Source organism: Brienomyrus brachyistius, chromosome 6, assembly GCF_023856365.1.
Source record: "Brienomyrus brachyistius isolate T26 chromosome 6, BBRACH_0.4, whole genome shotgun sequence".
Classification (NCBI taxonomy): domain Eukaryota; kingdom Metazoa; phylum Chordata; class Actinopteri; order Osteoglossiformes; family Mormyridae; genus Brienomyrus; species Brienomyrus brachyistius.
This window is the reverse complement of record NC_064538.1, coordinates 2,764,971-2,791,612: the sequence shown is the minus strand read 5'-3', so window position 1 is coordinate 2,791,612 and position 26,642 is coordinate 2,764,971. Positions and strand designations below refer to the sequence as shown.

Here is a 26,642-nt window from a genome sequence, read left to right as displayed (position 1 = left end):
GTACTGTGTGGTAGTTCTGCGGAACCTGTAATGCAAATTTTCTTGGACCTAAGGAGTGACAGATGAGTGTTTTTAGTATTGGCGGGTAACATACTGGTTCTCACCAATAGAGAAAGTTCTAGGAGGGAACACTGTTTGGCATGACTTCCAAACTGCTTCTGTGAAATTCGGTGCTCACAGAATGTCTTGGAATGCTTTCTTAGTTCAGTAAAAAATATTGCACTACTTAATTTGTTTACAAAAGTATTTGTCACGTTAGAAACAACCAAGTAAATCATTTATTTCAGTCCGTATTAAATTGAAACCCAAATTAAAGTTCTAAAAGTAGTTCTTAGTTAAATTCATTGATAAGCATAATTGGGTGCTTTTTAATTAGTATCACCTTTGCAATAACGTAACACCAAACATTTGTGTTAAGTAGTTCTTTTGGAGCCAGTGACTACAATTGCAATTAATAGCAAAATAGCAAGAGCAGAACTGAATGAAAATATTATGATATTGCTTGTCAATGGACATTTATTATGAAACCAGTAAATTTGATAAATTTTTTTTTAGAATTAAGGAAGCGTTCCAAGAATTTCCGTGAGAGTTGTATTTATTTGTGTGAACGGGCAAAAAAAAACGTAATTCCTGATGGAGATTTACAAGGCGGTGACCTTGGCTCCTCTGATCTCCAGAAAGTCCTAGCATCCCGCAAGGAGCTGCTGGAATACGACCTGCAGCAGCGAGAGGCAGCGACCAAGTCGTCACGCAGCGGCGCCCAGCCCACCTTCACCGCCAGCCAGTACCGCGCGCTGTCCGTCCTGGGCTGCGGCCACACCTCCTCCACCAAGTGCTACGGCTGCGCGTCGGCGGTCACCGGCCACTGCATAGCGCTGCTGCGCGCCCTGGCCACCAACCCATCCATCCGGCAGATCCTGGTGCTTCAGGGCCTCATCCGTGAGCTCTTCGAGTACAACCTACGGCGCGGAACTGGCGCCATGCGGGAGGAGGTGCGGCAGCTGATCTGCCTACTCACCAGGTACAGCAAGCGCGGGCGTTTGGGTGCCGCTTTCCATGATCTCTAAGGATTGGTGCAGTTGTCTGGGCCGAACTCCAGTCCTTAAGTCAGCTGGACAGCATCTGGTGCGTTGTGGCACTTTCTAGACATTTTGTCTGTGATGTAAGGAGTCGTGCTTTCAGCCTTTTGTGGGTCTACAGTAATTTTTGCACGGATGGTCATTGAAAACTAGCGTTGTTCATTCTTTAGACCACTGAATTTGACCGCTTTGCTCATCTCCTCTCAGAGATCATCCTGATGCCACTCAGCAGATGAATGACCTCATCATCGCAAAAGTGTCTGCTGCACTGAAGGGCCACTGGGCCAACCCTGACCTGGTAGGTACCCAAGCGTTGAGTTGCACAACGACCTGATCTTGTGTGAACCCCACTCCATCTCAGTTGTCAAAGGTACCTCATCCAGTACACACCTCAACTCTGTCAGATGGCGCAGTAGGATTGTGGGTTCAAGTCCCATGAGGTAGCATGTTCTGTCTTTGAATGGATAGTCAAACACCCAGTGTTTCCGAATCCGGTCCACAGGGATCCGCAGACAGTCCACGTTTTTCCTCCCTTCTAGCTCCCAGTAGGCAGAAAGCTGGAAGGGAGCAAAAAATGGACAGCCTGGTACCGACATACTCAGATCTGAGGGAATAATATGGCAAAATAATGAATGAAATGACAAGGATGTGTCGGCCCTTCCATTGTAGGTGAGCAGCCTTCAGTACGAGATGCAGCTTCTCACCGACTCCATAGCTAAAGAGGGAGGCTGCTGGGAACTGCGACTTCGCTGTGGTGAGTCTGGGTGCTCGGCTGGGGCGGCACACGACCTCTGCACTCCATCCATGACACTACATCAGTGCTGAGGTTCACTCTCCCGCCCATGCAGCTCTCAGCCTCTTCCTAATGGCCGTGAACATTAAGACCCCGGTGGTGGTGGAGAACATCACCCTGATGTGTCTGAAGATCCTGCAGAAGCTCATTAAGCCACCCTCACCCACCAGCAAAAAGAACAAGGTAGCCGTTTGTTCTTTTAGGCCACGTTCATCAGCATTCGAAAGATCAGCAACTGACTCAGTCTGTCTATCAGGATGCTGCTGTTGAGTCCCTGACCACTGTCAAGCCCTATAGCAACGAGATACACGCTCAGGCCCAGCTCTGGCTCAAAAAGGACCCCAAGGCGTCCTACGAAGCCTGGAAAAAGTGCCTTCCAGCCAGAGGTGAGTTTCTTTCTCTCTGTAACCGTATGGTGACGTTGAAGTAAAGCCTAGTTCATACTTCACTATTCCCACACGCCTGTGGCAGCTTATGTTCGTTCTACATTTAGCTGCGGATGCAGATGGTTGTGTGATACATTGGTGATATTCCACCAGACCAGTAGGGGGCAGACGTATTGCACGTCTGCACGACGTAAGCAGTGTAGTAAAACGGGTAAACCTGTAAGAACAGTTTTAAAGATATTAGTCAAGGCTTGGGCGGTATTACTATAACAAACAAAATGACTTATACCAATACAGGGTGACTTGTAAGGTATTTTGCAATCCTTGCGACACAATTAGCTGGGAATCCTCCCTCGGCTTGGCGAATATTATCACCAGTGTTTGAAAATGCTGGAATAGTGCTGCTTTTTAAAATACTGTATACCTCGGTATAATGCCGAGACACTATGTTAAATTACATGTGCAAGTACCTCCGACCCTCTTCGTACAACTGCTCACCATAACTACTACAAGAAGAATAACAGTTATCCTCCTTCTCTTTTCTCGTTGACTGCTGATCTCTGAAAGTCCACGCTGCCGCCTACCGGAAATACCCAATTTATCTCTCACGTGCACGTTCGATGCACACAAACGTGCACGATTTCTGCTAGACGTAAAAACCTAGGCTACGTGCACGCCGACTGCTGCCGTCTTCAGTCAGTACCTGCTGATGAAACTTCTGTAACGTGCCCCTGATGACATATGAATGGGCCGTAAGGCTACAGTGATTCTGCCGAGTCAGATGGGCTTATTTGTTTCTTGTGCCCCGTTAAAAACTTTCCCAGGCCAAGAACCCGTCTCAAAGCCCCTCTCCAAGGCTGACATACGGAAGCATTACCTACTAGAGAAGTACGTCTGGAAATGGAAGCAGTTTATGAGTAAACGTGGGAAGAGGACGTCGCCCCTGGACCTCAGGTTGGGGCACAACAACTGGCTACGGCAGGTAACTTGACCTTGGGACCCCCCCGTCTTCCAAATTAGCGCCTGGCTTGCCCTGCCTGTTGTCTCCTAAGTCCCTCCCTCTCTCTTTTCCAGGTGCTCTTCACACCCGCGACACAGGCCGCTAGGCAGGCCGCCTGCACCATAGTGGAAGCTCTCACCTCCATTCCCAGCCGTAAACAACACGTCCTTGACCTGCTCACTAGGTAATCATTCCCTCGAATGATAGTTACGTCACGTTTAAGGAATTAACCAGTCCCGCAGCCTCCCTCAAGTACTGAAACAGTGGTTTCAAATTCATATTTTAGTTTCGTGTTGAATTCTCAGACACCTTAACATGGTATGTGTTAATTTGGGCCTTTTTGAGATTACCATTTCTCATATGAATGTTACTGACTTTGTACACCCAAGACGGTCGCACACTGTAGCGCGTGCAGGTGTAGGTGACCCGCTGGTTTTGGGTTCCCCAGTTACCTGGATGAGCTGAGCATCGCCGGTGAGTGTGCGGCAGAGTACTTGGCGCTGTACCAGAAGCTCATCAAGCCTGCACACTGGAAAGTGTACCTGGCAGCTCGGGGCGTCCTCCCCTATGTCGGCAACCTGATCACTAAGGTAGCTTTGGGTGATTGACGTTCCTCACAGTAATAAACTGGCACGGCAGTGTGGATAGTGGGTAATGGTTTTAGTACCAGCCGATGATTGTGATCATTTTGCCTAAGGTGTCACAACATCAGATTGCCGGTTTGCATGCATTGAACCGTCTGTGTTCGCTGTGCAGGAGATCGCCCACCTTCTGGCGCTGGAGGAGGCCACGCTGAGCACTGACCTGCAGCAGGGCTATGCCCTGAAGAGCCTGACAGGTGAGTTCATACCGTAGCTCGGAGCTCCTCCTGCAGCCTGACCCAATGCTGGTGCCCGTGTGTCCATTTATCAAGGTAAGATCTCACCCCATTAGTAACTGATGGAGTCGGACCTTTAAGATTTGCAATATCTTGGTGGAAATTAGAGCTGCCGTTGGTATTAGCATAAATATTTCATAGGCGGTGGAGGCATAGGATTTATACCATTAATTTTACAGCTATGAAACGCTCCACTCCACCTCACCCTAGATGGAGCTTTCATTCAGAGTGTCAGATATAGGTAGGACAGAGTGACACCCCTGTGCACATACCCGGAGACCCAAGCTGTGTGCGTTTGTGTCCCCTAGGCCTCTTGTCCTCCTTTGTGGAGGTGGAGTCCATTAAGCGGCACTTCAAGAGTCGCCTTGTGGGCACAGTGCTCAATGGGTACCTGTGCCTCAGGAAGCTGGTGGTGCAGAGGACCAAGCTGATAGATGAAACGCAGGACATGCTGTTGGAGATGCTTGAGGACATGACCACTGGTATGCCTTCCTGCCCACGTGCCAAGCCTTCCTCCACTTTCCCCTCTGGCTTGCTCACTGGGGGCTTTGGGGCGAGGATAATGTAAAGCACTTTGAGACACTGTAATGTTGTGAAAATGTGCTATGCAAACAGAATTCGATTCAATTCAATTCGTGACTGATCTGGGTTATAAAGACTAGCGCCCACTCAATGGCCTCTGCATTTCAAGGGACGGAGTCTGAGACCAAGGCTTTCATGGCGGTGTGCATCGAGACGGCCAAGCGTTACAACCTGGACGACTACAGGACGCCCGTGTTCATCTTCGAGAGGCTGTGCAGCATCATTTACCCCGTGAGTGACCACGTAGGTTTCGGTTATCGAGGTTCTCTGAGGGCACCTCCGTGACACGCCCCACTGCGCCTCCCTTTCAGGAGGAGAACGAGGTGACGGAGTTCTTCGTGACTTTGGAGAAGGACCCACAGCAGGAGGACTTCTTGCAGGGACGCATGCCCGGCAATCCCTACAGCAGCAACGAACCGGGAATCGGGCCCCTCATGAGGGACATAAAGAATAAGATCTGCCAGGACTGTGACCTGGTGGCACTGCTGGAGGACGACAGCGGCATGGAGGTCATTATACTTGCTAATGAGCTCCCATCTCAGGCAGCCTGAAAATGCCACAAGATGAATTGCTCCAGTAACATACATGGCATACATGTTGCAAAGTTTTCTTTCCCTAATTACTACACTCCTATAATGACTGTATTTTCATACCTGTCACCCCCCCTCCCCCCGCTGCCCCCAAAATGTTCTGCACCTCCTGCAGTTTTCTAGAACATACCTAAGAACATTGTTTTGAAGCCTCACATGACATTTTCCTTTCACTGTAGTTGCTCGTGAATAACAAGATAATTAGCCTGGATCTTGCGGTCGCTGAAGTCTATAAGAAGGTGTGGTGCCCCACCAATGAGGTATGTGCTGCAGATGAGCATGCATCTCCTGGTTAAACAGAAGGCAGCCCAGACTGACTCTCCCTGCTTAGAGGGGCTTTGGGACGGTCTGATAGTTTTGCAGTGTTTGCTTATGACTGATTAGGATGATTTTTTTTTTTTTGTGTGTCCAGGGGGAGCCCATGAGAATTATCTATCGCATGAGGGGCCTTTTGGGTGATGCTACAGAAGAGTTTATAGAGTCACTGGACTCCACCACAGGTAATGATTAAAGATATAAAATGCTCTGACATACATACAGAGTCAATGAAAGGCAAAATGTTATTTTAATCCACACCTATTAAGTGGATAATTTATGACGGTTATTATTGCAGACTTGTTCAAACATGGCTGGTCTGGGCCTGATCTGTGGTATTTGTGGCATTTGTTCAGTATCTTTCGGCATTTGTTCAGTTCTTATACAGCTGTGTTCTGTGGAACATGGCATAAATATTAAATTAAATGTAAGGGGCCGTGTTCAGTCATGAACAGTTTGTATCTCACTGATCCATGTTTTACCAAAACGTGTACAGATGAGGAGGAGGATGATGAGGAGGTGTACAAGATGGCAGGCGTGATGGCTTGCTGCGGGGGTCTGGAGTGCATGCTCAACCGGCTGTCTGGGATCAAGGACTTCAAGCAGGGGAGGCATCTTCTCACGGTGAGGGTGGAATCCCCCCCCCCCCCCCCCCCCCCGATGATTGGGTGGTCCAAGGCCCAGCCCAAAGATCATGAATGTTAATCCCAAGGGTTGATGGACGTTATCTGCCAAGATCTCCATTCTTACCTTAATGCCACCATGAGACGTGGTAATTGTTCAAATGGAGGCTGGTTTTGAGGTCTTTTGTAAGGGATTATTGTCAGGCCGGTAAAATCTGCTTCTTTGTCCAGGTTCTGCTGAAGCTGTTCAGTTACTGTGTGAAAGTGAAAATCAACAGACAGCAGCTTGTCAAACCGGAGATGAACACACTGAACGTTATGCTGGGAACCCTCAACCTGGTGAGAAGATCCGCCCCCGCTGTGCCTTAGCGTGCCGGTCTTGTCTGGCCACCTGAAACCCCATTTCTAAACTGAAGCGTCGAATTAATTGGATTAACGAGAACAAAGTGGTTTCTCCTGTTTTTCAGGCGCTGGTTGCAGAGCAGGAGAGTAAGGACAGTGGCGGGTCTTCCATAGCCGAGCAGGTCCTCAGCATCATGGAAATCATCCTGGATGAAGCCAATGCCGAGACCGTCTCTGAGGATAAGGTGGGCAGCAGCTGGATCGTCATCGGAAGCGATTAGTGATGATCATCATCATTTTAGCGTTTTCAACACAAGTACCTGTAATGATACTGGTTTGCATCATTCGGCAGCTGAGACCATGTGATTAATTGTCCACTAGGGCTCCTGTTGATAAAGTTGTGTCTGGAGAAGAGGCATGAATCCTGCTGTTGTGCACAGTGGATTATCGGGTGCAAATCCATTCTGATATGTCCGTTTACCATCTGCCTACCCTCCTCTCTCCCAGGGTAACTTGCTGTTGACTGGGGACAAAGACCAGCTGGTGATGTTGCTGGACCAGATCAACACACCCTTCGTCCGTTCGAATCCCAGCGTGCTACAGGGCCTGCTCCGCATCATCCCCTACCTGTCCTTCGGGGAGCTGGAGAAGATGCAGATCCTGGTGGAGCGTTTCAAGCCCTGCTGCAGCTTTGACAAGTACGTCGGTCTGCAGCCCCAAAGGAGGCCTGTTCTCTGTATGAGCTGTGAGGAACATCCTGCAGAATGGAGCTCTCAGTCCTGTCCCAGTTACTCCAGCTTATTGTACCTTAAAAAGATGCAACCTGTGTCTGATACTGTGTACTCTGAAGACAGAACATACTTTTCTCCCAGCGTACTTGCTGGTGGATTGACATGAGGGGAAGCTTACAACATCACGGCTAGTCACCTCTCTTAGCTTCCACCTTGTATTGATGTTGAAGTGTGATCTCCTAACCTGAGGGAAATTGAGGTGCCTCCTGTGAGTGTAGCATGTTACCACTCAAACCAGTATGTTATATTATTAAGAAATATACTAAGCAAAAAATGCTACTTCTGCTTCCATAACCTTCATAAAGTTGATTGACCTATTTGGAAATCCATGCTCTCTTTGCCACTGAAATCATGGGAAATTTGAATGGTTATATTATGGTACCTGGTGAATTTTTGCACACTGTTTGAAAGACAGGATTTCTGACACACATTGTTTTGGAAGCGCGATTTTGACATACCATAGGAATGCGTACTTTGGGAAGACGCCCCAGCAGATCCACCTAATGCCTGCATGGACTGTTAATCCGCGGCTCCCTGTTCCTCTCAGGTACGACGAGGAACACAGCGTGGATGACAAGGTCTTCTTGGACTGTTTCTGTAAGATCGCTGCCGGGATCAAGAACAACAGTAACGGCCATCAGCTGAAGGAACTGATTCTTCAGAAAGGCATTACCCAGAATGCCCTGGATTACATGAAGAAGCATATCCCCAGTGCCAAAAAGTAAACAATTGGATAAAATCTTTTTATTTGCGTTGTGACTTCCTTATGTATCACAGAGATAAACAGATTAGATTGGGTGTGGATTTGTTGGCAGTTGAAAAATAATAATAAACAAGAGACCAAACCCAGTTACAGTAAAGGACTTTTAGGAGATAACGAAATTCTTGGTGTGTTTACAGCCGCAGGATTGCTTTGCTACTGGCATCTTTAACCACTGTCTCAACCTGTCTGCCCTCCAGCTTGGATGCTGACATCTGGAAGAAGTTTCTCTCTCGCCCAGCCCTGCCCTTCATCCTGAGGCTGCTTCGAGGTCTGGCCACCCAGCACCCCCCAACGCAGGTAGGTGTCTACAGCCTACAGTAACATGGGCCTCTGCTGGTCAGGGCCTCTACATCATCGTTTACGGGGGTTTAGTTTTACAGTCTTGCTTTCTGCTTTTTCTGCAAGGACTTTCAATATCATCCAACACTAACCATCATTATATATTCTTAACTTGCAAATAGATTTGTGATTGACAACAGAATTGTAGCTCCACAGCACTGTGCGGATAGTTCTTTGCCTCCACAGCCACTTGATTAAAAACGTATAATCAACATATTATCAAACGTGTAAACCAGTGTTTCCCAACCCCATCCTCAGACAGTTTTTTTGCGCCCTCCCTGCTCACAGTAGCTGAAATGTAGACTCTGGGAGGGAGAAAAAAGGTGGACTGTCTGCGTGTCCTTGAGGATCGGGTTGGGGAACATTGGTGTAAACATATCATCAGTGGGTTAGTTTGCTTAGCATTTTATCAAGCAGCAGCGTCTAAGCAGACGGGTTACAGCGGCGTGTCCCTGGCCTGACGCTCCCTCTCTGCCTCCCAGGTGCTGATCGGCATGGACTCCATCAGCAACCTGCACAAGCTGGAGCAGGTGTCCAGCGACGAGGGCATCGGCACGCTGGCCGAGAACCTGCTGGAGGCCCTGCGCGAGCACGCCGACGTCAACCTGAAGATCGATGCGGCACGGCGAGAGACGCGGGCCGAGAAGAAGCGCATGGCCATGGCCATGAGGCAGAAGGCACTGGGAACACTGGGAATGACCGTGCGTGTTGGATCGGACCCGTGTTCACACGCGGGGAAATGCCCACTCATGTACTGTGTGACTGTCATGACATGAAAAGACATTTAAACTCTAATTAAAAATGGGTAAATTGATACGGTAGTTATTTAAAGGTATCACGTTTAAACGCTATTTGATACTTTGATTGGTGGGGTTCTCTGCAGGCTAGTGAACACGTCCCATAGTCGCTCTGGGAATCTGCCTGTTATGCTGTAGTTGTGTTTTGTATGAGGTAACCTTGGTATTCTGGTTTCCTCCCATAGCCCAACGTGCAGTTCAGTGAAACTCTATTGACGCTAAATTGACCTTAAAGTGCAAGAGTTGTGTAACAGTGTCCCATTACGAGTATTCGGCGCCTGGCGCCTTGGCGCAGGCTTGGGTTAATAATAAAGATGGATTGTAGGAGGTTCATGGCGGTACGTGATGTTGTTCCAGACCAATGAGAAGGGCCAGGTGGTCACCAAGACGTCGCTGCTCAAGCAGATGGAAGAGCTGATTGAGGAGCCTGGACTGACCTGCTGTATCTGCCGGGAGGGCTACAAGTTCCAGGCAGGCTCCTCCCCCTTGGCAATGCTGATAATCCATGCCTTTGGTCTTCTATGAAAGAAATGTGCATTAGTGCAGTGTTTCCCAGACCGGTCCTTGGGGACTCCCAGACAGTCCACGTTTCACCAGGAGTAGGGCAGGATCACAAACATGGACCGTCTGGGGGGGGTCTCCGCGGACCGGGTTCAGAAACTCCCCTTTAGTGATCGTGTGTCCTTGCTCTCTCCTCAGCCCACGAAGGTTCTTGGAATTTACACATTCACGAAGCGGGTAGCGCTGGAGGAGTTCGAGAATAAGCCCCGGAAACAGCAGGGCTACAGCACGGTGTCACACTTCAACATCGTCCACTACGACTGCCACCTCGCTGCTGTCCGGTGCGTCTCCGTGGCGGCTTGCAGAAGACGTGGACACATGGACGAACCATCGCTTACGATGATATCTTTCCGCTCCCCGTCATGTCTCTAGGCTCGCACGTGGGCGTGAGGAGTGGGAGAGCGCCGCCCTGCAGAACGCCAACACCAAGTGCAACGGTTTGCTGCCGGTGTGGGGGCCGCATGTGCCCGAGTCTGCGTTCGCCACCTGTCTGGCCAGGTCCGTGTGTTTGCGAGTAGCATGACGGTACTGAGAAGCGCTGAGCCGTAGGGCTGCGAGGAATGAGGTGGGATTATTTTGCACTGATCAATGCCTGTTGGGGTTAACCTCAAGGAAGCCAATGAAGTAACCAATGGGAAGAGGATTGGACTAGTGATTGACAGTGTACGAAAATCCCAACCGCTGTGTGAAGCCTCAATTTTTCCAATCATCTGTAACCCAAATGATTAAAATATTCTGCAAATGGGTGAAGTCCTACTACTACTACTGCTGTTCTGACCGCACACGCTTTCTTGGCAGGCATAATACGTACCTGCAGGAATGCACGGGCCAACGGGAACCCACCTACCAGCTGAACATCCATGACACCAAGCTGCTGTTCCTGCGATTCGCCACGGAGCAGTCTTTCAGCGTGGACACGGGGGGCGGCGGGCGCGAGAGCAACATCCACCTCATCCCTTACATCATCCACACTGTGCTCTACGTGCTGAACACGTGCGTGTCCTGTCCGCTCTCTGACCCGCGTGTGCTACCGATTCTGACCACCGGGGCCCTGACCTTCGCGTGCCGCTAATGCTGATGTGCTCTGTGCGTACCTGCCCTCAGGAACAGGCCTGATCTAGATACGATCATGTAGAGTGCCGGTTTTAACCTCGAGGGGCCTTCAGTGATCTTGGGGCTAGGCCGAATGCGGGGTATCACAGATCCACTATACTGCCCTACGAAGGCAAGCGCTGAGCCTGAAGTTAGGCAGGAGCGTGTCAGCGAGGGACCGAAGCTCAGTGTCAGTGTCGCATAAATGCGAGTCTAACTTGCGTTGATCCCTGCTGCCATGCAGTACCAGGGCCACCTCCCGGGAGGAGAAGAACCTGCAGAGCTTCCTGGAGCAGCCGTGCGAGAAGTGGTTGGAGAGCACGTATGAGGTGGACGGACCACACTACTACACGGTGCTGGCCATGCACATCCTGCCCCCCCGAGCGCTGGAGGACCACGCGCCTGGACTTCCTGCGCCGCCTGCTGGTCACCGCACATGCCCGCAAAATCTCCCCAGGGGGCACCAACAAGTAAGAGCTCATAGATTCCCATACGTACAAACTTTCCTTCAGAATTTGGGGGGGGGGGGGGCAGGCCAAGCCGCTGTGGCTGTGATGGGAAGGTTGCCGGTTTTGAGTCCGTCTTCAGCAGTAACAGTCACATGCCCACAGGCCCTTGAACAAGGCCCTTAATCCCCAGCTCCATGGTGACGTTGTGGGTGGCTGCCCTTCGCTACCAAGCTTGCTGTCACCAACATGTGTGCCATGAAGAGTAGGCGGGGAAAAAAAGGAACATTTCCCCACGGGGGTCAATAAAGTGTCATTATTACTATTAACATTTTCTGTAGCTAGCCAGAGTCTTCCGAAAGCATTAAGGGCACCTCCCCATACAGGACCATGTTCTTAAACGCCATGCAGCCTAATGCCTGCGAAGCTGCTCTTGCCGTTTGGCTTTTCATAGTCAAGGTTATTGCGGAGCATTAAACACACCTCTGCTTCACCGTGCAGAGAATGTCGGGTAGGCACTGATCGAAGGTGATGTGCCTCTGGCCAGAAGAGGTGAACCGAAGAGATGTTTAACAGCAGTGGCTCTTCCTTGACATTATAATTCAGTTTGGCATTTTCATAATCACATCTGTCAAAGAGAAAGTTAGACATTAAAATGTAATTGCTGTTATTCAGACATGACCCTACAGGAATTCAAAATGAGCATTGAATGTTTTAAAGAATAAGGTTTTAAATGTCCAATGTGTCACATACTGCGTGTGACAACAGAAGTCCATCCACTGCTGGGCAGTGCTGTGCTGGACTGGGCAGTGCTGTGCTGGGCAGTACTGGACTGGGCAGTGCTGTGCTGTGCTGTGTTATCATGTTTATGTTTTACAAAAGAAAACGTTAATGTTTAGACTATTCAGGTTAGCTTTAATTGCTCAGTTGTATGTTCAGTTATTTTGTATATCGCGACGGTTATTGGGTTTGCGCATGCGTGTGGGGAGCTCTCGGTGGTGTGTTAAAAAAGTGGGTAACGGAGTTATGTTCGGATGTACGATCGACAATAAAGTCGGTTATTACCATAAGTTTTTGGAGGTGTGTTTCTAGAGTTAACATGCTGGGCAGTGCTGTGCTGGACTGGGCAGTGCTGTGCTGGACTGGGCAGTGATGGCAGTGCTCCTGGGTGTAACCTGGTGGATTCTTTCTTGCTGTTTGATTTTCAGACTCTCAGACAAAACCGTGAAGGAGTATGCAGTATACCGCTCCCCCGCTTCTCTTCTGGGGCCTGGTGGATCTCATCTATGACATGTTCAGGGTAACTAATATTTTGATTGCCAGCCATAAATAGCCCCCAGTAAGGGGTGCCTAAACACAACAAGCTGGAAGCTGCTCACTTCTGTAAAAGGAAACTGAAGGACCCTGTAGTAAATGGATCCTGCTTTAAACTGTTAATGAACTAAACAGGATCCCGTGTGATTCAGGGGTCGACCACGATCAGTAGTGATTTTTGTTATGCAGAACTTTCGGCCCTGGGCGCTCACATTAAATATACGGGACGTGAGAATGACAGATGTAGTTTATGGAAAATGTATAATATTGCAGTAGATTTGCTGTTAAATTACAAAAGATTCTGAATGACAATGACAGCGGCAGCTTAATCTTTCCCAGAGCCTTTTTTCAGAAACATTCTCAGCCTGAAAGAATAGAGCTGCCGTGTGGAGCAGCTTGACTCGGTCATCGTTTCGCTGGCCCTTGCCGAGTCACGCTTAAGTAGTCTTGGACCGAACACCTGATTCTCTCGTCCTCTACAGAAAGTTCCCACCTGCAACACAGAGGGAGGCTGGTCCTTCTCCCTGGCTGAGTACGTGCGCCATAGCGACATGCCCATCTACGAGGCGTCTGAGCGCGTCTTGCGGGCCTTCCAGGATGAACTCATGCCTGCTGAATCCATCTCGGAGTTCTTCGACGTCGTAGGTGAGTCCGCTGTGGCGCTGTCCCACCCGTGGGGTGGGGGAGGGAGCGCTAAGGCATTTTCAGCATGCAAGGAACCACCCTGCTATGCTGAAACACTTGCCTTAGGTTTATGGGAATTAACCGCTTTGCGGTTTGTGTGTATTTCTATGTATTTTGGCAGCGAAAGCCATCTTTTGTGGTTGGCTCTGTCGTCATGTGTCTTAACCACTTAATGCTTGGCTCTCGGGGTGTTTTGATTCTAGCACCATCGTGTTCTGAGGTGAAAGGCGAGAGTCCTACGCAAGTTGGGGCATAGCTTGTTCGCCTATACAAAAATGACTGCCAAACCAAGATATTTAATGAATATAATCTTTCTGCACAATATTTGTATAACCTCAGTAAGCTGTAGATTTATTAGTATGTTTTATTACATTTTTGAGCATTTCCTTCCTGCGTAACCTGCCAGAATGAGCAGCAATCGATATCCTCTGCACATCCATACTGTAACCAGTCTCCTGGCTTTTATTTCCCCCAGGACTTCTATCTGACATCCCAGACCCTGAGGGCTTTTTGCAGGATCTGTTGAACTCTGTGCCCTGATGGGGATTAGTACTGGACTTCAGATGGCTTCAGTCCACACCCGGTGTCCCACGTGGAGACAAAACGGCCCCCGTTTGCAGGGACTCCGTGGAAAAGCCTCTTCCCAGGACACCTTCTCAACAGGAGGCGAAGAGCTTCCCTGCTTCTTCACACAGACACACAGCAATGAACACACACAGTAAAACACACAGACAAGCGCACCCAGCCCTCGTTTCTGCTTTGAGCAGCTTTCAATATGCTATTCTTTAAACAACCAGAAAACTCTATGTGTAGCCTGACAAGTTTATGCATCCTATTTACTAAAAGGGTTTCTGTAATATAAAACGCCTGTGTTATTACACACAACATGTCTGGGTACAGAATCCCCGAGTAATTTTAAGTATTTTCAAGCTAAAACAAAGAAAATTAATTGTTTAATTTTGGTTGCGGTTTTTTGTTAAAAACGATTAATTTACAGATTCACAGGAAGCTAGTGTGAGCTTCACAGGAGTAACTAATCTTTTTATGTAGGTACCTCATCTCCCCCTTTCCCAGGATTTAGCAGGTTTTGTCATTGTCCCTTGTTCTAATTTATGGGAGTTATTGACTTGTTGGCTTTTTAAGACCAAACAGATGTTAGGTCTCATTTTTATAATCAAATTAAACAGAGAAAACTTTCCTCCCTGTTATGAAATCCTGATTCAGGACAGGATACCACGTTTTCATTATGCTGACAACTTTCCAGAAAACTCTTATTATCCTCTTTGGGAAAATTGGGTACATTTGGGGTAATAATCTTTTGGTTAAATTTAGTTCTGATTTTTTTTGTGGGTCCACAACTACACTGGCTTCGTGTTTTTTTTTTTTTTTTTTTTTTTTGTCATTCACAAGATAAAATAAGAATATCCTGCAGATTTCATCTCTGTCGACCCCCCACAGCCGTTTTTGTTTCTGGTAAGCACAGTGCCGCTGAGTGCAGACTCAGTGATCAAGAAACTCGTTAATATATCGACGCCTGCAGAGGGCGCCATTGTACTCAGAGCAGAATGCATGGTGTGGAGTTTGTTTCGATCCAGTTTAGTGTTTCTTTGCCTATTCACGTTGCTACAATGTTCAACTGTCGCTGAATGTTTGCTTTTTTGGTTTAGCAGAAGATTAATAAAAGCTGTAATAATTCTGCGTCTGATATATATTTTTTTTAATCTGACGACGCCTTTAATCTATTACGGTGGTTTGCCAACGAATGGAATTAACTATATGCCTCAAAATTACCACTTAAAAGTAGATTATTCCAACTCTTCTTTATGTAGGTGTAGGCCTGTTGGTTTAATTTTTGTGTCTGTATTTAAAATGACAAGTAGAAATCCAAATGATTTTGTTTTAATCAACAAACAGTAAGCCCTTGCAAAAAAAAACGCCAATGACATCCAAGATCTTGCTTGTTACAGTAACCGCGCGCCGAACTAATGTAACTCTAAACCGGAGTAACGAATCCGGTTTGGGCCTCACTGGTGGGCTAGACATGCAGTGTGCTGCAGTTTGCGTTCGGCAATATTGGGTTGCCGAACCGGACTGCTTTAGGCTCCTCACCGTTACATTGGCCGTGCCATAATGTATTATATGTCAGGTTCAGTAGTCTTTCATTTAGTCTAGCTGTTTATAAAAATTAAAAATATCTCCCGAGATCAGGTATTTCCACAAGGTTTTTTTTCCCATTTTCGATGTTTTCTTTAACGTTAATTTGCGTTGATCTTCCAGAATATAAATTTAAAGATGTTATCCCTACTGGAAAGCGACCCAGTTTTTTTCGATTTAGGTTGACTGATTACTGGTTTGGGTTAGAATTGTGTTATCTAGGTTACCTGGGTTATCTAGTAGGTAGACGACTTCGGTACCGACAAATCGATACGGAAGGATAAGAACCAGGAGTTTTTTTTTTTTTTTTTTTTGACTGACATGTCTGGATTACAGAAGTCCGCTGTCCCACGTTGTTTCATCAGCGTTTTGCTCCGACTGGCGTCATCAGTGCAGTTAAGGACAAGCCAGTGCAGCGCTGAGTTCGATGCCTCCGGAGCTACCGAGAGAGCTTGCAATTAATAGGTTACAAGCACATTAATATTAACGAACGGAATGTTTGCATAATTGCGCCCGATTGCATGTAAGCTAAGGCAAAAAAAAGAAAGAAAAGGCGATTCGGGATTGCAGTTGCTTCAGCAGAGGTTACGGACTCGGTAGCATGTAACACGACCCCAGCAGCAGCGCTGAGGGGCAGAGCCTGGATGCAGCACAGGGAACTTCGCCGTGGGGCAGGGAGCTGCGGAGCCCGGAGCGATCAATGGAGAGACCGAACAGCATCAGCAGCCGCCGGCGAAAAGACCTAAATCGCTGCTAATATATTCCCTATAGATACATTTAACTGGAAGGTATGGGATCTACGGCTGCGCATCACCTTTCAAGCCCTTTGTCGTCGGAGAATTAGGGCGATCCCCTTTTACAAAAGCTTTTCTATTTTAACTAGGTGATCAATGTTTTCTTTATTGAAAAAGAGAAGTGACAGTAATGTTTCAGCGCTGGTTCCCGCATTGATTCCATCAGTTCAAGGGTTTGCATCCTAGGAAACTCCGCGCAGGACTGACGCGTTTTGGTTTGGTGGGTGGGTAGCTGGGGGAGGGGATGGAGGTTGGATTGGGGGCATCGTGAATACGGTGAGCGCTCGCCCATTTTACCTACTTACTATGTTTTTTATTTACAGCGAAATCGGCCGATTAATTTTGTTTAGGGAAAAATGAACTCTCTACTTTTTTCTGAGTTATCTGGTATCGTCGCGGTCCCAGCTGGGGGGGCCTCTATTTCTTCTGGGGCCACCGGCACAGGGACTGCGGTGACTGCTGCTCTGCGGAACGACTTGGGCTCCAACATCCATGTTTTGAAGACCTTGAACCTGCGGTTCCGCTGCTTCCTGGCCAAGGTGCATGAGCTGGAGCGCAGGAACAAACTGCTTGAGAATCAGCTGCTGCAAGCCGCTGAGCAGAGCCGCTACCGATCGCTTTATACCCGCGAGCAGGCGGTGCAGACGGACTGCTTTCATCCTGAACAGCCGGTACCGGGGCCTCACCTCCAGTCACGGCTGCCCGGCACCATCTGGAGTTTCACGCACGTTAGGAAATACGGGGAGAGATTCGAGACGCTCCATGGTCCTGGCGTCTCCTGGACGCACCCGGACGGTGTCGGGGTTCAGATCGACACCATCACCCCTGAATTAAGGGCGCTGTACAACGTGCTGGCCAAAGTAAAACGGGAACGAGACGAGTACAGGAAGAAGTAAGTGATCCTTTGTCAATTCTCTATACATCACAGCTGGAATGCGCTTTTATTAAAAAGCGAAACATCCTTTGCCGCTTGAAGTCCCGTGTTATTTGCTCTGCATTTTCCATTGTCACCGTATTTAAAATTATTTTCCCCACGCACATGAACCATGCTTGATTTTAATAAAAAGAATAATTGCCGAAAACAAGTAAACCTTATATGCTGTGTCTGTGGTTACAGTTAAATGCCTTAATCTTTCATTGCTGTTGACTCACCCAAGTGAGAAATCCTGAGAAACTGCATTGTAAGCAATACAAATCCCAAAATTAAAAGTCTGGAGTTAGTGGTAGAGTCAGAATTCACTTTATTGGCCAGGAACAACTAGTCCAATTATTTTCAGGGCTATTTTAAAGTGATTTAATAACAGGAAACTTATTTAGGTAGTTCCCGGATGCAAGGCAAAACGACAGAATTAACAAACCAAATATTTGCATATAACTGTGAAAGCGTGCAAAATACACATGGACGAATAACAAATATTAAATATTAAGCTGTAGTCCACTTGTTCCTCTCAATATTGAGACAAACCCAGTCAGAATGTAGCCCTAGGTAATCGTAATAAATACATTTAACAAATTCTTTTTAACCTAATATAAAGAAGTGACTTTTATATCAACAACTAGGTGATTTTATAGGAGAGCCGCGGTTGGCAACCTATTTTTATGTAAAACCTATTTTAAAACTGCACTGGAATGGGGCAGGACCGATCAGCCTACTGATATGCAGTATAGGTTATGAAACCGGTGTCCTGAGTCGTAGAAGCCATGGTGCTTGGCTTGGTTCTGTTGGTTCAAGTTAGCAGCGGGACTAAATTAAGTTTGAGAAATGGCAGCATGTGGGATAACCACATGCCGTCAGACACTCCCTGGTTTAAACCATTTACTTGATATGGTTTAACTGATGATAAACCAAGTTCCCATTTCTCCCATTACTAATTCGGGAACATCTTACGTTTATTCTGCTGTTAACGAATTCCAGATTGGAGCTTATTCCATCACCTGAAAATTAGGTAAATCACCTCATGCGTTTCAGTTCTGGAGCTGGGAGCTTCATCGCAGAGTGAGAATGCTGAACCGGTTCGTCTGTCCCCATATACCAACGACTTGTCCTAGTCGATGCCACCTAGAGGCTGCCTAGGGTGTGGCACATACGTCTGGCATATGATACAGGGTATAGTATGCAAACTCACACCCAACAGATGCGGGACTGACATCCCTGTCCTGGGGCCGTGAGGCAACACTGATACCGACTGAGCCGCCATGCCGGCCGTGAATTTGATACCGGCAACCTTTAGCTAATTAAACTTGGCAGTTTAGCGGTTAACTTACCTGAATACTTCCCATGCCCAGGGATCAGAAGTGTGAATGTACAGGTCTTTCTGCTTTCACTAGCCGATGAATGACAGCTCATGTTTACATGCCCCACCCTGCATTAAGGCATGTCATACATATTTCTTGAAATATCACAGTATTTACATTTTTTTTATGTTTGACAATATTCAATAAAGCAACAAAAATATTACAGTCCTTGGATGCACTGGATTAGGTGCTGAAAGGTTTCCCATTGCTTTTGGGGGCTTTGAAGTATGTAGGATTTTATACTTTTTAAGTTGTTTTTGTCATAGCTAATAAGTCGTTTGTGTGCTGTGTTATGGCCAAATAATGTGTTTGGGTTATAAAAAATACAGAAATGCATCCCATGGCAACTCTTTGCAGTTCTTTATTACCTCCACTCATTTCAGCAGACCCAGCGAATGGTGTTCCTGCTGTAATTTACGGCCTTTATGCTTTCAGGTAACCAGAATAGCCAGAAAGTCAAATATTTATTCTGTAACTATATATTTTCAGCTTTGCTGTGGACTACAGATGTGTAAGTTTTGCCCTAAACCCGCAGTTTGTTTTGCTTTCAGATCTGTTGTTCCAAAGCTCTGAAACACACAATACAGGAACTAGCAGGAAGTATCATGGGAGGAGATTTTAAGCTTGAAGTCCATTTCTGTTATAAAAAGCAGCGGAGAAAACAGGATGGGGAATTTCAGCAGACTAACGAAGAATTAATTATCCAAATCTTATTCGGTTATGGGAAGCTGCTTGAAAACTATGCATAATTTTTATTTGTATCATTCACATCCAAACAGATCGGTCTTCCAGCAGAGCTCAGTCAAAAGAACTGCTTTTATTTTGCAAAACAATAAATCTTTCAAGATGCATGTGTATTGGCTGCCTTATATTGCCAATACATCCGTTGTCAAGTGAGTTTGAGGGGAAAAAAAATCCAGTTTGGCTCTTTTCACAATCTAGTGTCTGTATAAGTGCATAATTAAACCAGCGTGAGCAAAACCATTACAGCCTGGGAGGATTCTTGTTATTAGGCCAATATATGACACAGTGTTCTCTAAACCTTAAAGGCATCTTCCTACTTCTGACAGTCTGTCCGGCCACTGAATGCAGAGTTGTTCATTTCCTACTGTGTGGGAAAGATGGTTGTGAATAAAATATCCTTTCCAGGCCAGACTGGTTTATTCTATGCACATCAAACCGATGGTATTTGTGCAAAATGGCACAAATGCTGCGTTTCCTGCCCGCCTCACGCATTCCGCCCATCGCTGCTTGCGGGCTCTGGCTGAATGTCTAGGACAGAGTCCTTGCTGGCAGGTAGCTCGTGCATGATGGTTCTCCCGAGGTCCCTGTTTATCCTGGTTCTTTGAAACCCTCTGAGGGATATGCAAAGCAGGGCTTGCTGGAGATGGTGCCACTGGTACACGTCTTCGTGTCTTTTCACGGTAGCCTGAGTATCGATCGTCCTTAGTGCAGCAAATGGACCTGAACTTGAATGCTTCAGGTCTGTCTTGGAAGACCTTGTATTCCCCCCCCCCCCCCCCCCCCCGCCTCGGCCTATAATGTTTCATTGAGATATCCAGCCATGAGGTTGTGTTAGCTAAGCGTTTCAAGGTATAGTTATGCATTACGCTAATGTGATGTTGGAAATGCCCGATATGTTTAAATAATTAACCTGGTGCATTGCCAGGTTAATTATACTTGTGTAGTTGCTCCGCATCTGGTGAGATCGCCGCCCTGCTGGGTTAGTACAAGCTTTCTGTTTGGCGCATTGGCGATGGGACCCGATTGTTTGTCGGGTAGGTAAAGGACACTTTTTCGCTGCTCACGCGAATACAAAAATCCCCAGAAGCAAATACTTTGCTGCAGGATCTCATGACCTTCACCTGGTCCTCATGCATGTCGGAATTAGGACCTGCTAGATTTGTGTGCCCAGACAGCACGATTAAATTTTCGGATAACATTATGTCTTACATAAAAAGATAACGCAGTTTGGCGAATCAGACATCCGTAGTCGACTAATTCCTGAACAGTTGTGAAAATTAAGACCAGCTGACCACGGCTGACCGCTGCACTCAGTCACATGCAAGCTTTGAATAGGGTTATTGATTTTACTGAATAAAAATTTTGTTGGTTCTGCTAGCTAGGCTATGCACAGTATACTTCTTCAAAAAAATGTTACTCATCTGTTTCATCCATTTGGCTGTTAGCTACACCTTGTGTTCCTCAGCAGCTTTTAGCTCCAACCATAGAGCAAAATCAGCCTGACATGGAACAGTTCCGTCCCCCATCAGTGGTATCGCAGTAACACCTCCCTCTGTGTGATCGCAGAAAGTCATGCCAAAGTAGAGACTGGGTGTCACATTTAGCCTGTTGGAGAGAGATGTTTGTAAGTGTGTACTGTAAATGTCGGCTTTGTGTGTAAGTATGTCCGCAGGGAGACACCCTACCTGCTTCTCATGAAATATATTTGACCAACCGCTTTGGTTCAGCTTGAATAGCCTGACCTGGGCCAAAACAAAGAGAAGAATAAAGGTTTGTACACCCCTAGACTTTGGCTTCCATGAATTGTCTCACTTGTGTCTTGGACTTACCTCATTTCCTCAAGTCCCCAGGTTCCATGCTGCCTACTAAAACAGACATTTTTACCAGATTAGTGAAATGTAAGGAAGGACTCCCTTTCACCCATTTCCCCCAGTATATCCATGTCATCACAAGCTGTGTGATATTGTGCAGGAAGTGACCAGAGTGCCGTGGTCAGCCAGTATGTGTCCGGAAGGAGCTCAGTCAGCATCAGTCAGCTGGGACCCCACAGCTGTATAAAATCTTACCATTTATGGCAGAAGTGCTGGCTGTAGTCAGCGGGATGGAATTGGTCATATTTGGGTCATGGAGTGAATCCCAGGATGTGGGCTTGGAATGTAGGACTTAACTGATAGTGAGACCCTATGTAAACCAGGTATTTGCATTTCTAAGCCGCAGCTTTCCAGTGAAATAAAAACCTGGACCTTCACATCTGATCTTTCATAACTGAGGTGGTTGCTCAGACTTGTAAGAGATAGAGCTGCTGATATGGGGCAGTTGCCCCCCCCCCCTTAAGGCCACAGGACACTGACTGTGCGTCTTTGAACAGTTTTCTCTGCTGACAGGTGACACAATGTCCTCAACATCAGTCACTGTGCTGAAGGAAAATGCCGTGGAACTTTTAGTGACCAGATGGATGAAATTAAAGTTCCGGTGTCAGGGGGGATGGAGGTGGGGGGTCTGGATGTGAAAATAACACCTGTGAAAGGTGTCTGGGCCCTAAAGCCTGCAGTATTTAATGGGTTAAATCTGAGCTCTGTCTTTCACCCGCAGAGGCCACAGGAGAATGTGTCAGGGAAGCTCTGCCGGGACCATAGAAAGGTTAGCAAAAGTGCTGAGGGCAGACTGGAGATACGACACAATCAGGCACGGATTATGGGTCGTGTGGGCCCCTGGGCAAAACGTTCGCGAGGGCCCCCCCCCACCACCAGCACAACCACCACAATTCAAGGGCCCTAGGCAGCCAAACGCCCTCCCTATAGGGTCAGGGGCCCTTGTAGGCAGAGGATCAAAGAATGTAGGCCCTCTAAAATAGACAAACGAAAATACATTGTTGATAAGCGTTGCAAATTGTTTTGGGCTAGGGGCCCCACAGGGCAGCGGCCTTTTTAGTACCTACTTTGGAGTTGTTTTGAAGAAAATACAACTGAGCCGAGTTCTTGTGGTGTGAATACAACAGAAGTTCCCGGTTCTGAAAAAAGGTTCACGTTCCTGAAAAAAGCTAAACCCTCTTCACCCCCTACTTCCCACCCCACAGTGTCTTGTCATGAACTTCTGTCAGGCCTCGTATGCAGACAGCACTGTGCAGTTCACACGCACAGCAGATGCAGATTAACAGCACTGCGCGGTCCACAAACACAGCAGATGCAGATTAACAGCACTGCGCGGTCCACAAACACAGCAGATGCAGATTAATAGCACTGCTCAGTCCACACGCACAGCAGATGCAGATTAACAGCACTGCACGATCCACACGCACAGCAGATGCAGATTAATAGCACTGCACGATCCACACGCACAGCAGATGCAGATTAACAGCACTGCTCGGTCCACAAGTACAGCAGATGCAGATTAACAGCACTGTTCAGTCCACACGTACAGCAGATGCAGATTAACAGCACTGCTCGATCCACACGCACAGCAGATGCAGATTAATAGCACTGCGCGATCCACACGTACAGCAGATGCAGATTAACAGCACTGTTCGGTCCATACGCACAGCAGATGCAGATTACCAGCACTGTTCGGTCCATACGCACAGCAGATGCAGATTAACAGCACTGCTCGGTCCACAAGTACAGCAGATGCAGATTAACAGCACTGTTCGGTCCACACGCACAGCAGATGCAGATTAACAGCACGGGCCGGTTTGATGCAAATGTGTGTCATGTTGTGCTGTGTTGGTAAAGAATATGTCATGCTTTAAAATATAAATTGCTGCTGTGTTCCACATATATACTAGACAAATGTTATTCATCTTACCCTGGAGTAATAATTTTATTTGGATGATAGCAGTCCACAAACCAGGCAATAATGCTTTTCATTATGTCAGCACTCTCTGTATAGATATGGTCACACAAATACAACCCTTTGTTCAGATGTTAATTTTAACGTAACTGTAGTTTGCTGTTACCTAAATATTTTGAATATTAGGGCTCACAAACATAAGAAACACGGCGCGTAATGTGCAGCAAGCCTGGCAGCTTCGTGTGTGGCTTATCCTCCAGTTGTTTGGCAGCAGGAAACACGACGGGGCAAAATGGCAGTGGGAGGGATGGAGGCGCCTCCGGAAGAGCAGCTAGCCGATGGAGGGATGACTGTATAGAGGCCGCTGCTCCTTAAGTGATGTATGTAAAACTGGGCCAGAAATGAGAAGGATAAAGCAGCAGGTTGCTGGTTCAGATCCCAGCAGGTTGCTGGTTCAGATCCCAGGAGAGTCTTTGCTGTTATGCTGTGGAACAAGTTACACAATCTGATTTGCTCTAGTAAAATATCCAATTCTGGAAATAATTGTTATTTTGGATAAAAGTATCAGCTAAGCAACTAATATAAATGGAATAATTTGAAGATCTTGCTTGTAAATTATCTGGTCCAGCGTTACTAGGAAGAGTGAGTTAAATGCCTGAGTCATACGAGGCACGTGCTGAAGGCCTAGAGGATACACTGAATGCAAAACCTTGGGTCTGTAAGCAGAATCGTCGCTGTGTGCAGTGCTGTCCAGTGCTGCTTGCATGCGCCTGACATTGACCCGGCCATGACTTGCACTTTGTAGCTCTGTTAACGGCACGGACATGAAGTCAGATACTTAGAGGAGCCGGTCTAAGACAGCTTTACACCTGCCTGGTTTGTGTGTCTATTGCATTAATGGCTGACCTTCCCCCACACTTTCTGCTGCACGTCACGTGAGAGATGCGGCGAATGTCTGTCTCCCTGGTGAGCCCTGCGTTTACAGTTTTGCGTCGATGATCCGATCTACCTGTTAGATTCAGGTAACATGATCTTGAATCATGCCAAAGAGTTATGTAATTATTATTCTTTTACACGTTTTTAAAATGTATTTCGTATACTGTGAAGCACATGGTTTATGGTGGATTGGATCAGGCTGAGTTACAGTCACGCCACAGACATGCATGTGTCTCAAGGACAGGACGGCCATTTTTAAGGTGCTCCGCATAGAACGAGTCCAAAATCCTATCATTGACCTAAAATTCCCTTTTGGATACCAATCCATATTTCTAATAGTGGCAGCAATACTTGTGTGTGTGTGTGTGTGTGTGCGTGCATGTGTGTGTGTGCGTGCGTGTGTGTGTGTGTGTATGTGTGTGTGTGTGTGTATGATGTATGTATGTGTGTGTTTGTGGGCCGCTGCCTGTGGGATGACTTCACCTGTAGCATTTCTTGCCCAGTTGTGCTGGAACTGAGCCGGAGTCACTGAATTGCAACCCGGACACCTTAGTGCTAGAGAGCGAGCTGGACAAACCTCCATGTTTTTGTAAGAACCATGTTGTGACCTGTGAGAGGCGGTGAGTCACATGCGTGCCTTTCCATCATCAAAGCAGGTTTCTTCATTCTGAAGAACCATGGCACGCCAGCCATCCGCCCGGCTGGCTTCCCTACGATAACATTTGCCAAGTGGAAAATCCCATATTATGCGGGATGGGTAGCGACTCTGGGGTGTCAGAAAGGGCGAGTCCTGTTAAGGGTCAAAGGTCAAGGAACAAAGTTCTGTGATCGTATCAATAAGTATAGTGACGTTTTTGAGTGAAATGCATGAAAATCCAACAAATGGATTGATGGATGATGTGGAACAGTACAGAGGACCAGCAAGGTAAATGTGAAAGGTGCAGATTAAGATCAGCAGTTTTCACTGTAAGGACATTGCTTGAGATTTTGATGGCTCCGTGGTTCCGCTGTGATGTGCAGTGTTCATGAGACGCCTCCAGTCTTCCACTGAGGAACCTGGCCCTCCTCCTTGGCACAAGGCCATGATCCCTTCCACCAGAAGAGAGTCACTGATCAGACCAGAGGAGACAGGGGGTGCATTTGTAAATAGCACTCAGTATAATGGGGATCATTGTGTGTGCGAGCCGGAAAATGAGCTGTTTGACCTGGAGATCCGATAATTTGCTTTCACTAGGATGGTTTGGGGTAACTAAAGCCTCCTGAGATGTTTCACTCGTGTGGCAGATTTCAGTGTCTGCTGCTACATTGCACTCCTTAGATTCCGTTTGGCGATACCTCTCTGGAGACCAGCGGGTGGGTTTACTAGGGTTAGTGAGTGCAGTGTTCTGACTGTCCACTGTGTGGGACAAATAAATGTAAATCTGTCCCAAATAAAACATTAAATCTAATGTGATTATAATCAATGATAAATCCTGCTGTTGATTTGGAAGCTTGGATCTTCTTGTAGATGTTCAATGGAGATTCCCATAATAATTGGAGTTCCGGATGATCCAGAGTACCTGGTGGAATTTCAGCAAAGAGTATAGCTATTCATTTATCGGATGAAGCGGACGCACAACGCGAATACCAAACGTTTGGCTTTGTTTGCACTCAACAGTCCTCTGGCCCACATCTCTGGCAGTTTTAGGTTAAAATAGTTAAAACAGCCGATGAACTGACACTGTCTTGCTCATTTTGGGTTTTAAGGAGAACATTTGATGTGTGAGAATGCAGGGACCCCAGCTGCCATGCATAGACCTTTGGCTGCTTTCCAAATCGCAACTCCTGCCGTTTCTCCAGCCGCCCAGATCCATCAGCAACCCGGCATCCTGAGCTGCCGCTGCATGCTGGCACGCGATCAGGAACCTTCCGTGCGCCGATGTCGACTGCCCGCGCCCCTCGCCTCTGTAGATGCTGTGCGTGCCTAATTTAGCCGCCGTATTGAAACTCGCTGTATTCCTGGCTGCTGCCTTCTTGGCGAGACTATCTTCACAGATAAAACCTACTTGTATTTCAATGACATGCTGTCTTACCTGAGACACTCAAATAATTTCACGGAATGCTTCCCTGTTAAATAACCAATCAACTAAATGAGGGGTGCACGGACAGGTTTGGTGTTCTGACTGCCTTGTGTTTGACACACCATTTTATTTATTTGGTCAGTCGTGCACAAACAATTACCTTTTTTGCTCTCCTTTCATACATAACTTTAACTTTGGTTTGTTTCAAAGTTGTAGGTCAGTGTTTTCCAGCCTACTCCTTGAGACCCCAGACAGTCCACATTTTTGCTCCCTCCCAGGTCCTTCCCAGCACCCTTCCAGACAGTCCACATTTTTGCTTCCTCCCAACACCCTTCCAGGCAGCCCACATTTTTGCTCCTTCCCAGCTCCCTTCCAGATAGTCCACATTTTTGCTCCCTCCCAGCTCCCTTCCAGACAGTCCACATTTTTGCTCCCTCCCAGGGAGCTGGGTGTCCCCGAGGATTGGGTTGGGAAACACTGTAAGTAATAGACTAACTAC

General features: G+C 47.2%; 2 protein-coding genes across 2 annotated transcripts in view; both read left to right on the top strand.

Annotated features, from left to right (window-relative positions):
- The window catches only part of ubr4 (ubiquitin protein ligase E3 component n-recognin 4), a 56,457-nt gene extending 41,385 nt beyond the window's left edge, over window positions 1-15,072 (top strand). The window contains 31 exon segments of the mRNA XM_049017482.1: window positions 678-1,021; window positions 1,287-1,377; window positions 1,749-1,833; window positions 1,928-2,055; window positions 2,129-2,258; window positions 3,083-3,240; window positions 3,333-3,442; window positions 3,707-3,848; window positions 4,015-4,096; window positions 4,444-4,617; window positions 4,827-4,948; window positions 5,029-5,226; window positions 5,487-5,567; window positions 5,720-5,807; window positions 6,119-6,246; window positions 6,477-6,584; window positions 6,713-6,832; window positions 7,095-7,285; window positions 7,926-8,099; window positions 8,339-8,438; window positions 8,963-9,181; window positions 9,635-9,748; window positions 9,977-10,119; window positions 10,211-10,336; window positions 10,637-10,831; window positions 11,175-11,304; window positions 11,306-11,400; window positions 12,585-12,627; window positions 12,629-12,676; window positions 13,173-13,335; window positions 13,850-15,072. Coding sequence (XP_048873439.1) covers window positions 678-1,021; window positions 1,287-1,377; window positions 1,749-1,833; window positions 1,928-2,055; window positions 2,129-2,258; window positions 3,083-3,240; window positions 3,333-3,442; window positions 3,707-3,848; window positions 4,015-4,096; window positions 4,444-4,617; window positions 4,827-4,948; window positions 5,029-5,226; window positions 5,487-5,567; window positions 5,720-5,807; window positions 6,119-6,246; window positions 6,477-6,584; window positions 6,713-6,832; window positions 7,095-7,285; window positions 7,926-8,099; window positions 8,339-8,438; window positions 8,963-9,181; window positions 9,635-9,748; window positions 9,977-10,119; window positions 10,211-10,336; window positions 10,637-10,831; window positions 11,175-11,304; window positions 11,306-11,400; window positions 12,585-12,627; window positions 12,629-12,676; window positions 13,173-13,335; window positions 13,850-13,914 — 4,095 coding nt within the window. The 3' untranslated portion in view covers window positions 13,915-15,072.
- An 801-nt stretch (window positions 15,073-15,873) lies between these two features.
- Window positions 15,874-26,642, top strand: part of iffo2a (intermediate filament family orphan 2a) — a 36,200-nt gene continuing 25,431 nt past the window's right edge. The window contains exon 1 of the mRNA XM_049017480.1: window positions 15,874-17,214. Coding sequence (XP_048873437.1) covers window positions 16,679-17,214 — 536 coding nt within the window. The 5' untranslated portion in view covers window positions 15,874-16,678. The remainder of the gene's footprint in view (window positions 17,215-26,642) is intronic.